Source organism: Mobula birostris, chromosome 13, assembly GCF_030028105.1.
Source record: "Mobula birostris isolate sMobBir1 chromosome 13, sMobBir1.hap1, whole genome shotgun sequence".
Lineage (NCBI taxonomy): Eukaryota > Metazoa > Chordata > Chondrichthyes > Myliobatiformes > Myliobatidae > Mobula > Mobula birostris.
Window position 1 is genome coordinate 55,481,884 of NC_092382.1, and position 14,336 is coordinate 55,496,219.

Genomic DNA, 14,336 nt, shown 5'->3' on the forward strand with positions numbered 1-14,336 from the left:
ACCCCACTAGTCACCGCCTGCCATTCTGAAAAGGTCCCATTTATTGCCACTCTTTGCTTCCTGTCTGCTAACCAACTCTCCACCCACACCAATACCTTACCCCCAATACCGTGTGCTTTAAGTTTGCACACTAATCTCCTGTGTGGGACCTTGTCAAAAGCCTTCTGAAAATCCAAATATACCACATCCACTGGTTCTCCCCTATCCACTCTATTAGTTACTTCCTCAAAAAATTCTATGAGATTCGTCAGACATGATTTTCCTTTCACAAATCCATGCTGACTTTGTCCGATCATTTCACCGCTTTCCAAATGTGCTGTTATCACATCCTTGATAACTGACTCCAGTAGTTTCCCCACCACCGACGTTAGGCTAACCAGTCTATAATTCCCCGGTTTCTCTCTCTCTCCTTTTTTAAAAAGTGGAGTTACATTAGCCACCCTCCAATCCTCAGGAACTAGTCCAGAATCTAACGAGTTTTGAAAAATTATCACTAATGCATCCACTATTTCTTGGGCTACTTCCTTAAGCACCCTGGGATGCAGGCCATCTGGCCCTGGGGATTTATCTGCCTTCAATCCCTTCAATTTACCGAAAACCACTTCCCTACTAACATGTATTTCGCTCAGTTCCTCCATCTCACTGGACCCTCTGTCCCCTACTATTTCTGGAAGATTATTTATGTCCTCCTTAGTGAAGACAGAACCAAAGTAATTATTCAATTGGTCTGCCATGTCCTTGCTCCCCATAATCAATTCACCTGTTTCTGTCTGCAGGGGACCTACATTTGTCTTTACCAGTCTTTTCCTTTTTACATATCTATAAAAGCTTTTACAGTCCGTTTTTATGTTGCCTGCCAGTTTTCTCTCATAATTTTTTTCCCCCTCCTAATTAAGCCCTTTGTCCTCCTCTGCTGAACTCTGAATTTCTCCCAGTCCTCAGGTGAGCCACTTTCTCTGGCTAATTTGTATGCTTCTTCTTTGGAATTGATACTATCCCTAATTTCTCTTGTCAGCCACGGGTGCACTACCTTCCTTGATTTATTCTTTTGCCAAACTGGAATGAGCATTTGTTGCAGTTCATCCATGCAACCTTTAAATGTTTGCCATTGCATATCCACCGTCAATCCTTTAAGTGTCATTTGCCAGTCTATCTTAGCTAATTCACTTCTCATACCTTCAAAGTTACCCCTCTTTAAGTTCAGAACCTTTGTTTCTGAATTAACTATGTCACTCTCCATTTTAATGAAGAATTCCACCATATTATGGTCACTCTTACCCGAGGGGCCTCTCACAACAAGATCGCTAATTAACCCTTCCTCATTGCTCAAAACCCAGTCCAGAATAGCCTGCTCTCTAGGCGGTTCCTCGACATGTTGGTTCAAAAAACCATCCCGCATACATTCCAAGAAATCCTCTTCCTCAGCACCCTTACCGATTTGGTTCACCCAATCTACATGTAGATTGAAATCACCCATTATAACTGCTGTTCCTTTATTGCACACATTTCTAATTTCCTGTTTAATACCATCTCCAACCTCACTACTACTGTTAGGTGGCCTGTACACAACTCCCACCAGCGTCTTCTGCCCCTTAGTGTTACGCAGCTCCACCCATATCGATTCCACATCTTCCCGGCTTATGTCCTATTGTGTTAATCTCTTCTTTGACCAGCAACGCCACCCGACCTCCCCTTCCTTCATGTCTATCCCTCCTGAATATCGAATATCCCTGAACGTTGAGCTCCCATCCCTGGTCACCCTGGAGCCATGTCTCTGTGATCCCAACTATATCATAATCATTAATAACAATCTGCACTTTCAATTCATCCACCTTATTACGAATGCTCCTTGCATTGACACAGAAAGCCTTCAGGCGCTCTTTTACAACTCTCTTAGCCCTTATACAATTATGCTGAAAAGTGGCCCTTTTTAATGCTTGCCCTGGATTTGTCGGCCTGCCACTTTTACTTTTCTCCATAGTACTTTTTGTTTCTACCCTCACTTTACACCCCTCTGCCTCTCTGCACTGGTTCCCATCCCCCTGTAGTGAACTAACCTCCTCACGCCTAGCCTCTTTAATTTGATTCCCACCCCCCAACCATTCTAGTTTAAAGTCACCTCAGCAGCCCCCGCTAATCTCCCTGCCAGGATATTGGTCCCCCTGGGATTCAAGTGCAACCCATCCTTTTTGTACAGGTCACGCCTGCGCCAAAAGAGGTCCCAATGATCCAAAAACTTGAATCCCTGCCTCCTGCTCCAATCCCTCAGCCACGCATTTATCCTCCACCTCATCGCATTCCTACTGGCACAGGCAGTAATCCCGAGATTACTACCTTTGCGGTCCTTTTTCTCAACTCCCTTCCTAGCTCCCTATATTCTCCTTTCAGGACCTCATCCCTTTTCCTACCTATGTCATTGGTACCTATATGTACCACGACCTCTGGCTCCTCACCCTCCCACTTCAGGATATCTTGGACACGATCAGAAATATCCCGGACCCTGGCACCAAGGAGGCAAACTACCATCCGGGTCTCTGGACTGCGTCCACAGAATCGCCTATCTGACCCTCTTACTATCGAGTCCCCTATCACAACTGCCCTCCTCTTCCTTGCCCTACCCTTCTGAGCTACGGGGCCAGACTCGCATGTTTTGACCCAGATAAAATGCATCAGGGGATCAAGTTGTCTGGGTTTATGAGATGTTCAGCGAGTATTTCTGTTCTGGGTTCAGATATTTGGTTCTGCATTTCCTTTGGAAGGAAAGCAGGGAATGAATTCCCATTCCATCCCTCACAAGGAGAGGCTGTGATTAAATGCGCTGTTTTGTGTTTGCACCAGTAGAAATAGACCGGGGTTTCAGAATTCAATTCAAGTTTGGAAATTCCCCTCACTGCCACCTGTCTATCTGCCAGTGGAAGTCAAAGAGAAACTCCAGATGCTGGAGAGAGAACAGAATATAGCACAGTGCATCACAGGAACAGACGCTTTGGCCACAATGGTGTGCCAAGCCAGCTGAAAAGTAAATAAACCCCACTCCCCGCCCCAAAAAAAAGAGCTAATGACTCCTACCTACACAATGTCCATATCCTCTCAATCTTCCTCACACCCATGGGCCTATCGAAACATCTCTTAAAACCCTCCAGTGTATTTGCTTCCATCACCATAACAGACAGAGCATTCCAGGCATCCACACCTCTCTGATGTAAAACAACTTACCCTTACATTTCCTTCGCACCTGCTCCCTCACACCTTCATTGCATGTCCTCTGGTACTAGACATTTCTACACAAAAAAATGATGCTCCCTGTCTACTCTATCTATGTCTTTCATAATCTTATAAACCTCTATCAGATCTTCCCTCAGTCCACACCGCTACATGGAGAACAACCCATGACTTTCCACTAAAAACTGTATGATGTTTGATCCGTTCTGACGAAAGATTAGGAAACCGAATCGCTAGTATTTTTCCTCTCCCACACAGCTGTTCCTTACCAGCTGAGCGTTTCCAGTGATTCCAGTTACTCTTTATTACATTCACCCTGGAACATTATAAATCTCCTGCGAGTGGACCAGTGCACCTGCGCTCGTTTTGTGAGAGTTGATAGAAGAGGAAGGAAACCAGAGCTTTTCCCAGTACATTATCCTGGTACATATCGTCCTGTTTTCCCCGGAAATGTATTCACTACAGTTGTTGCTAACAAGCTTCACAAAAATAATCTGAGGAATGATAAGCATTATGCATGAGAAGCATTTGATGGCCCTGGGCCTGTGTTCAGAGGCGCTTAGAGGGATGGCGATTGAGTGTTGTTGGGGGGAGGTGAAGTTAAGACGGGAGTGATTATTTACACCAACTGAATAACAGCAAGTATGGATGCAGTGGGAATGGAGAAAACGTCTTGATTAGACGGAGAGTTTGGGATCTGAGTGTGCTGCCTCAGAATATGAAGCTTCACTTTAAAACTGAGATGAGAGCAATTATTTAGCCAAATGTTGGTTGATCTGTGGAATTTGATGCCATAAAATGTAGTGGAGGCTACCGTTGGGTATATTCATGTTCTGGATTGCTAAATAGGTGAGAGTTATAGCAGGGAAGCAAGAATACGGTGTTGGAAGAAAAAAATCCTCCATGATTGATTATGGAGCAGAATAGAATGACCGTATCCCCTAAATCTACTCCTACGTATTATGACACATATTATACCATGACTGAACGATGACTTATTTGTATCCTATCAGAAACAACAGAAAGTCTGCAGATTCTGGAGATCCAAGCAACACACACAAAATGCTGGAGGAACTCAGCAGGCCAGGCAGCGGCTATGGAAGAGAGAAAAGTCGACTTACAGAAGCTGACTGGCCTGATGAGTTCCTCCAGCATTTTGGTTTATAAAATGTGAGGGACAGTTACAGATTTCTTCACTCGGATAATTATGTATGAGTTCAAGATTTAAATTTCAATGAGTTTAATGGTTTATTCTCCTTTGCATTAGTAACATGCTTCATTATCTCTCTGTTTAAAGTTAGATCTGGGCTGAGAGATATATTGGAAGAAACGCCCACGACTGGAAGAAAACCTCAGCTGAAGATGAGGGAACAGCAGCAAGTGGACCAGCTCGATGACTGAGAGCACCAACTGAAGAGAACCATTCTGACTCAGGGTTTCCATTGATTCACTCAGGAGAAAGTTTGGTGAGTCTTATTTACTCAAACTCTAGTCCTTTAGACATTACATTTCTGTACCAAGGCTGGTAGGAAATAGACAATAGACAATAGGTGCAGGGGTAGCCCATTCGGCCCTTCGAGCCAGCAACGCCATTTCCTGTGATCATGGCTGATCATCCACAATCAGTATCCAGTTCCTGCCTTATCCCCACAACCTTTGATTCCACTATCTTTAAGAGCTCTATCCATCTCTTTCTTGGAAGCATCCAGAGACTTGGCCTCCACGGCCTTTTGGGGCAGAACATTCCATATATCCACCACTCTCTGGGTGAAAAAGTTTTTCCTCAACTCCGTTCTAAATGGCCTACCCCTTATTCTTAAACTGTGGCCTCTGGTTCTGGACTCACCCATCAGTGGGAACATGCTTCCTGCCTCCAGCGTGTCCAATCCCTTAATAATCTTATATGTTTCAATAAGATCCCCTCTCAGCCTTCTAAATTCCAGAGTATACAAGCCCAGTCTCTCCAATCTTTCGACATATGACAGTTCTGCCATCCTGGGAATTAACCTTGTGAACCTACGCTGCACTCCCTCAATAGCATGAATGTCCTTCCTCAAATTTGGAGATCAAAACTGCACACAGTACTCCAGGTGTAGTCTCACCAGGGCTCTGTACAGCTGCAGAAGGGCCTCTTTGCTCTTATACTCAATTCCCCTTGTTATGAAGGCCAGCATGCCGTTAGCTTTCTTCACTGCCTGCTGTACTTGCATGCTTGCTTTCAATGACTGATGTACAAGAACACCTCGATCTCATTGTACTTCCCCTTTTCCTAACTTGACTCTATTTAGATAATAATCTGCCTTCCTGTTCTTACCACCAAAGTGGATAACCTCACATTTATCCACATTAAACTGCATCTGCCATTCATCTTCCCACTCACCCAGCCTGTCCAATTCACCCTGCATTCTCATAACAGCATCCTCACATTTCACACTGCCACCCAGCTTTGTGTCATCGGCAAATTTGCTAATGTTACTTTTAATTCCCTCATCTAAATCATTAATATATATTGCAAACAGCTGCGGTCCAAGCACTGAACCCTGCGGTACCCCACTGGTCACCGCCTGCCATTCCGAATGGGACCCATTAATCGCTACGCTTTGTTTTCTGTCAGCCAGCCAATTTTCAATCCATGTCAGTACTCTGCCCCCAATACCATGTGCCCTAATTTTGCCCGCTAATCTCCTATGTGGGACTTTATCAAAGGCTTTCTGAAAGTCCAGGTACATTACATCCACTGGCTCTCCCTTGTCCATTTTCATAGTTACATCCTCAAAAAATTCCAGAAGATTAGCAAGCACGATTTCCCCTTCGTAAATCCATGCTGACTCGGACCGATCCTGTTACTGCTATCCAGATGTGTCGTATTTTCATCTTTTATAATTGACTCCAGCATCTTTCCCACCACCGACGTCAGGCTAACCGGTGGATAATTCCCTGTTTTCTCTCTTCCTCCCTTCCTGAAGGGAGGGACAACATTAGCCTCCCTCCAATCCACGGAACTGATCTTGAATCTATAGAACATTGGAAAATGATTACCAATGCTTCCACGATTTCTAAACCCACCTCCTTAAATACACTGGGATGCAGGCCATCAGGTCCTCGGGACTTACCAGCCTTCAGACCCAACAGTTTATCCAACACCATTTCCTGCTCAATATAAATTTCCTTCAGTTCATCCATTACCCTAGGTCCTTTGTCCACTATTATATCTGGGAGATTGTTTGTGTCTTCCCTAGTGAAGTCAGATCCAAAATACTTGTTCAATTTGTCTGCCATTTCCTTGTTCCTTGTGAATAGCTGGAGTGAGACTGAATAATCCTAGAAATAACATGTATGCCTCTATCAGACCTAGCTGCAATCACTCCAGATCTACTAATGTGCTGTCAGTATCAGCTCTGCGAAACCACGCCCATTCCCTCATATTGTTTGCTCATTTCAAACTCTCATCAGTTCTGTTTCCTTGCTATTCTGTGTTAGATCAAAATTATCTCAAAACGCGTTGAGAATTTTTGCCTTTATAAGACACCACAGTTGTTTCCTGCTGTAGTGATTGCACAAATGTGGAATTACCGTGAACTACAGCAGCATGTCATTGATTCCTCTGGCTATTGCAAGCTGCAATGATATACTTGCCCTCCAGTATATCGTCACGCAAGCCTTTGTTAAGGGCAAACACTCTTGAAGCCAAATGTCCCAGCATCGCATTTCACTCAGTAATTTGCATTTACATACGCTGTCATCATCAAACACTTTTCTACTAATAAATTGTCAGAACCTACGTACCTGTGACTAAGCAGAATAACTTCCAATGAAGTTATGTTCCCATTTGACCCTGTATCAAATGCATGGGTTATATCTGTAGTTGAGATGAGCAAATGTTCTTGGAGGCTGGTCAGCTGGAGCTGCGGGGGTCGCCTTAAACTCAGTAGTTGTGGGATGGAAACCGGAGTGTTTGGTCAGATGACAGAACAGTTGAAATAAAGGCAGATGCAATGTCCAGAGAGACTGTGGATGGATCGGTTGTGGACAGGGCATAATGTAGTCGGTTGGAAATGTGTTTACTTCAATAAAATAAGTATTAAAAATAAGAGTAACTTAGAGCATGGTTCAGTACATGGATGGTACATGTTATAACCATTTCACAGACCTGACTGTTACAAGGGCAGAATTGAAGTTTGATGTTTCAGGTTTTATTTGGGGGGGTGGGGAGTGAAATGGGGAGAATTGTCTTTACTAATTAGGGATGGTATTACAGGTACATAAAGAGAGGACATCCATGTGGGTGAAAGTCCGAAACGGGAAGGGGGATATCATTCTGAAATTATTCTATAGGCCTCCCCCAAAGCCACCGGTATAACGAGAGCAGATAACTTGGCAGTTTTGGGAAAGCTGCAGAAGCAACAAGGTTGTTATCATTGTTGACCTCCACTTTCCTGATGTTGATTCCACTTGCTTGTTCCAAAATGTGTCAATGGGGCAGAGTGCGTTGTGTGTCCAGGAAGGATTCTTGACATAGTTTGTGGATGGGCTCACCGGAGGAGTTGCCGTACTGCATCTAGTATGAGGCAATGACGCTGGTGTGGTGACAGATGTCACGATGGGTGACCTTCTTGAGATAGTGACCACAACATCCCAACTTTTATTATGATCGTGGACAAGGATAGTAGCAGACGATATGAGGCAGTATTTAATTAGTGAGTGGATAATTACAATGGTATTCGGAGCAGTTTAGGAGTGTAAATTGGGGGAACATTTTCAAAGGGAAATGCACAATGAAACTGTGAAGGTTGCTTCAGGAACACTTGTATGCGGTTCGGGGTCGATTTGTTCCACACACAGTTAAAGAATGTTTATATAAATGAACCGTGGTTCACAAGTGATGGGAACATTTCAGCAAGAGGGAAAAGGAAGCATTCTTTAGATTTAGGAAGCAACATTCAATCAAGGCTCTAGAGAATTATAAGGAAGCCTAGAAGGAGCTTAAGAAGTGACTTAGAGGTCAAAGGGAACTTGAGAAGTCGCTGGGAAGTAGGATGAAAGAAAGCCTAAGGCGTTCTACATGTGGGTGAAGAAGAGGAGGGTGAATAGATTGAGGGCAGGATTACACAGGAGCAAAGGTGGAAACGTGCCTGGAGGATGCGGTGATAGGCGAGGTGTTTAATGAATGTTTTGCTTCAGAGTTACCAATGAGATGGAAAGTGATTGCGACGTTAACATAGCAGCATGGCAATATTGAGAAAGAGATGTTGTTCAATCTACCAATATACACCACGTTACTACAGGAAGTGAGGGGGGAAGGTTACGGGGCACTGACCATGATCATTGAATCCACTATGGCCACAGGCATAGTAACACATGATTGGAGACTGTCAAATTATGTTCTGTAATTCAATAAAGCAAATGGGTTTAATCCTGGGGATTATAGACCAGTGAGAGTTACATCGGGGGTAGGCCAACCCTTGGAAGGAATACTTGGGGGCAGCATTTGGAGAAGCATAATTTTACTATGGGTTGCCATTTTGGCTTTTGGAGGGTAAGTGGAAAAATGGAAGGAGAGGTGCCGGAGCTATTTTTCCACAATATGGCCGAGTCACACACAGAATACAAACCAACATTTGGTTTGACAGATGTGATCAGGAGTTATGGCATTGTGCATGGAAAGTTGTGTTCAACAATACTTTTTAAAGGTTTTTGAAGATGATTGTCCATGAGGGTGGGGGAGTGGATGTTGTACATTGAACTCCAGTAAAGCCTTTGGCAAGATGCCTCATGACGGCTTGGTCTGGAAGATAAGGTCACATGCAGTACAGAGAGGGAACGTTAGATGGATTCAAAAATTGCATTGAAGATATCAAGAAAAGAGTGGTGGTTGGAGGTTTCTCCTCCAAATGGAGGCGGGTAACTAGTTGTGTGCCGCAAATCCACAAGTTGGGACATGTGATATTCGCTATTTGATAGCAGTGATTTGAATGCAAGTGCACAAGGCTTGACCAGTAAGTCCGCGGATGACACAAAGTTAGTAGATGGTATTCAATGTGAAGCTTATCGTAGTTTATAGGGGATCTGAATGGGCAGAGGAGTGGTAAATAGATTGTAAAACCAACACGAGCAGCAACGGTTTCATGCAGAGGTTGGTGATGATGTCGAGGGACCTGCCAGAGGAATGAGGCAGGCACAATTGTATAATTCTAGAAGCAAATGGGATGTGAAGATGGAATTAAGAGGCCAGGAGGAAAATGGGTCCAACTTAGGAAATTAAGACCATCTCTGTGGGCACTGTGGTCAGCATTGTCTCGATGGGCTGAAGGGTATGTATCTGTGCTCTGTTGCTCTGTGACTCTATCAGTAGGATGTGCCAAATATTACTGAACAGACATACAGACATGGTGTGAGAGTTGATGTTAATAGTGAATGTTTGGTCCCTAAGCGAACTGCTGCTCTGGTACAGAGGATGGCGATACTGTCACATTTGCGAAGTAATTCTACTCTCTCTGACTCACTGTCCGCTTGTTGTGTGTAATTCAGGCCATCACCAGCAGGTGGAGCTGTTCTGCACCGCGACAAAAGTGTAAACAAGACGACGACAATCAACAATCGTCAGTCAGAATCAGAATGGCTACAGGTACGTTCACTGGGATATTTTTCATTAAACTTCTTCCCTGTTGGTGCACAATAGTTCAGATGAAGAAACTTACACAGGCGCTAACAGGGCAGAGAAAATTTTCATCGAGCAGTGTCATTGATCTCACGGGTAAAGCGGCTTTGTGTAATCGATCTATCCAACAGTTCCAGCACAGGGACCTGACACTAGTAATGGTCGAATGACTCCACTCACCATGCAAAGCTTCACCTGAGTGAAAGGAGCCGGAGAACCTGAATCAACAGGTTGAGAGTTAAACACAAACAGGAATGTGACAACTGTTTTTTGTTACGTGAAAGTCCAGGTTCACGGTTTGTTGCTCATTAGGGCCTGTTCAGAGGTAAAAGACATCGCCAACTTTCATTTATAAAATTCAGAGGCAGGTTGTAAGAACATTTCCGGGACTTCAGAGATTGTGTGATAATACAGCATTTCAGGTTTTGTCGGGGAAGCTATCAACTTCCTCCTCGCTGCGCAAAGTAGATGAGGGGAATTTTCCGAACTCTGTTTTCTGTAGCCGAGCCGAGAGCGTTGCCAGCCTTGGAAATGGCTGAGGATCATGAGACACTTCATTTTAGATAATCCTGGGGTCTCTTCAGTGCATCACTGTCTGGTATGGAGGGGCTACTGCACAGGATCGAAAGAAGCTGCAGAAGGTTGTAAATCTCGTCAGCCCCATCTTGGGTACTAGCCTACCAATTACCCAGGACATCTTCAGGGAGAGGTGCATCAGAAAGGCAGCGTCCATTATTAAGGACCTCCAACTTCCAGGGCATGTCCTTTTCTTACTGTTACCATCAGAAAGCAGGTACAGAAGCCTGAAGGCACATACTCAGAGATTCAGGAACTGCTTTTTTCCCTCTGCCATCCGATTCCTAAATGGACGTTGAACCTTTGGACACTACCTTACTTCATTTTTTAATATATAGTCTTTCTGTTTTTGCACGTTTTTTTAAAAAAAAATCTATTCAGTATACGTAATTTGTTTACTTGTTTGTTTATTATTATTATATTTTCCCCTGCTAGATTGTGTATTTCATTGAACTGCTGCTGCTTCCGTAGGAGGTGTCCTGATACTGTGTAGTGCCCCGGCACTAAGCCTTGATCCCAAACGTGGTACTGGCTCTGTATTCCGTGTACGGGTCCCGGCCCTACGTCCTGTTCCCAAGGAGGTGTCCTGGCTCTGTGTTCCGTGTTCCTGTACTCACGTCCAAGGCTCTGTGTTCCCATACTCAAGTCCGAGGCTCCGTGCTGCTGCACTCAAGTTGAAGTCCAGGCGCCCTGTTCCAGCCCTGCCCAAGTCTGAGATACGTGTCCTCATCTAGTCCATGTGCCTCGCCCAGGCCAGCAGTTCCTCGCCCAGCCCGGTGCTGGAGATTCCTCGTCCCGTACTGGAGTACCTCATCCTGTCCTTGCCAAGATCCTAGTCCCGAGTCCTTGCCAAGGTCCTAGTCCCGGGTCCTTGCCAAGATCCTACTCCCGAGTCCTTGTCAAGATCCTAGTGCCGAGTCCTTGCCAAGATCCTAGTCCCGAGTCCTTACCAAGATCCTAGTCCCGATTCTTTGCCAAGATCCTAGTCCCGAGTCCTGGCCAAGATCCTAGTCCCGAGTCCCGGCCAAGATCCTAGTCCCGAGTCCTTGCCAAAATCCTTGTCCCGAGTCCTTGCCAAGATCCTAGTCCCGGGTCCTTGCCACAATCCTAGTCCCGAGTCCTTGCCAAGATCCTAGTCCCGAGTCCTTGTCAAGATCCTAGTCCCGGGTCCTTGTCAAGATCCTAGTCCCGGGTCCTTGCCAAGATCCTAGTCCCGAGTCCTTACCAAGATCCTAGTCCCGAGTCATTGCCAAGATCCTAGTCCCGGGTCCTTGCCAAGATCCTAGTCCGGAGTCCTTGCCAAGATCCTAGTCCCGAGTCCTTGCCAAGATCCTAGTCCCGAGTCCTTGCCAAGATCCTAGTCCCGAGTCCTTGCCAAAATCCTAGTGCCGAGTCCTTGCCAAGATCCTAGTCCCGAGTCCTTGCCAAAATCCTAGTCCCGAGTCCTTGCCAAAGTCCTAGTCCCGAGTCCTTGCCAAGATCCTAGTCCCGAGTCCTTGCCAAGATCCTAGTCCTGAGTCCTTGCCAAAATCCTAGTCCCGAGTCCTTGCCAAGATCCTAGTCCTGAGTCCTAGCCTAGACCCGGGTTCCGGTTCCGAGTCAAGACCCAGGTTCGAGTCCCAACCAAGACCCAGGTTCCGGGTCCTTGTCCAGACTCTGGTTCCGGAGTTCTGAGTTCCTAGTCCAGTCTCCTTGTTCCTAGTTCCACGTCCGGGTCCCGTGTTTCTAGCCTAGGCCCTGAATCCTAGTCTCGTTCAGGGCCTGTGTCCATCTCCAGCGTCCTTTCTTCCCGATTTCCCTTGCTTTCTGGATAATCTTCGTCCTGCTCCTTGTACTTCAGTGGCTGTTTCTTGCTTTTTTGGCCGCTACCATCACCCTCCTGACTTCAGATTCTGTTTTAATACCCCAGTCCATGTCTGGTCTGTGGCCAAATGGTGAACGTGAATTCTCAATACTTCCCTCTTCAGATGATCTGCTACCTGAATTTAAATTACCTGTATCTCTGATGCGAAATCCGCTTTAACCAATGACCAACTGTCTCTGTCTCTGGTAGGCATTGTCATTGTGCTCAACTCTGTATTCCAGGTGGAGTAAAACAGAGATCACAGTGTGGAAACGGGTCCTTCGGCTCAACTAATTCATGCTGTTCTAAATGTCTCTGAGCTTGCCCGATTTCCCAGCAGCTTTTCCCAAATTTCCCTTGCAGACTTCTTCTATCCTTTTTCCCGCCCACATCTTCACAACTTTGTAATTTTGTTTGTGTTTAAAGCCTCCTCTGGCTGCATGTAATTTATACCCATCAGCCGCCACGTGAAAAAAAAAATGTCCTTTCGGTCCTTTTTAAATTTCTGCCCTCGAGTCTCAGACTCCCCTAACCTAGGAAACAGACTATGACCATCTACCTTATCTGCATTCCTGATTATTTTATGTAGGTGTGTAAGGTTACCCTTCAAGCTCACATGATCCAGGACAAATTTTACCCGAACCATGTAACACAAAAAACAAACAGCCCCATCCAGTAACGTACTTGTCAATCTCCTCTACACTCTTCCCAGCTGAATCACATCCATTTTGTAGATTAGCAACTGTAAGTGCACATAAAGTTCTCTAAGGGAGACTTTACGTTTAGCTACTAGAACTGCATACAAGACTGTCCTTTTGCCAATGACTTGTATAGTTGTTACCTGACGATTATCATCCGGGAGACGGGATGGACCCAGGGAACTAGGCATCAATGGCTTCAAGGTTATGGTCAGTCTGTACCCCAGGGGACTGGACATTTTTCGTCTCAAGTCAATGGTCAGTCTGTGACCCAGGGGACAAGACAGTGTGTGACAAAACAAACGCAGATCGTGTGATCTGGAGGATCGGACCATGAGTAATCCAGTGGCTTGTCTGTGAGTGACACAGGTGACTGGACAGTTTATGATCCAGGGAAATTTATGTTTGTGGAAATAATCCCAGTGATAATTCCCGGTATCACCTGAGGCCGTTCCATTAATAACAGCTGGGTATCAGTGTGTTCAGCTAACGCGTAGTCGGGGATTATTATTACTGTGGCTTATCGGGATGGTGCCCTAGCAGGACGTGTGATTCACATTCACCAGCACAGTCCCACTCCAAATCTGGTGAGACAGAGTCTCGGCTCCATTGCGGACACCCATTGTGAATCCTTCTTCGAGTACAAATCACTCTAAACCTGCTATTCATCATTTATTTCAGGTGGGAGGTTAAATCGGGTTCGAACAGTACTCAGGAGGTTCTTACCATTGAAGTTATTGGGGGAAGATGATCGGGACACGGGAAGCAAGGTACCAAAGCAGGGTCGGATTGAGAGCAATGTCCCAATAGAATGTGGTCCGGCCGCAGCGGAAGTGGAGCAAATTCAGCCCAGAGACAGTGACGTCAGGAACACTGATCGGGACCCTGGAACCGGTACAAGTGAGGCGACTGTCTGTCAGCCCAGAGACAGTGACGTCAGGAACACTGATCGGGACCCTGGAACCGGTACAAGTGAGGCGACTGTCTGTCAGCTCGGAGGCTCATTGAACACGGAATTGTCAAGTCCCCAACAAGGGGCAGGTGAGTGAAATATAAGCATGATGTGTTCACAGAATGTGACAGGGAGGAGGGAAAATGTGAGGCCTTGTTGGAGGGTTGGTTAGAGAAGAGGGGGAATGTGTGGGTGTGTGTCAAGTGGTTTAGTGAGACACGGGTTAACCCACTGCAGGAAATGTAATACCTACTCTGAGGATTTTCTGGATGTATATTGGAGGAAATGCGGCTGTCCGGGGTATGAATTAAATGACCTGTATTCGCCAAGATGGAGAGAGCATCTCTGGGAAAAGAGCATCATTGACAGCCTCAGCAGGTATCGCCC

The 14,336-nt window shown here is 45.5% G+C and overlaps 1 protein-coding gene across 1 annotated transcript in view; it reads left to right on the forward strand.

The window, feature by feature from the left end:
• The first annotated feature begins 4,524 nt into the window (after positions 1-4,524).
• The window catches only part of LOC140206850 (NACHT, LRR and PYD domains-containing protein 3-like), a 29,648-nt gene continuing 19,836 nt past the window's right edge, over positions 4,525-14,336 (forward strand). The window contains 3 exon segments of the mRNA XM_072275098.1: positions 4,525-4,688; positions 9,751-9,847; positions 13,679-14,038. Of these exon segments, the coding sequence (XP_072131199.1) occupies positions 9,838-9,847; positions 13,679-14,038 (370 nt within the window). The 5' untranslated portion in view covers positions 4,525-4,688; positions 9,751-9,837.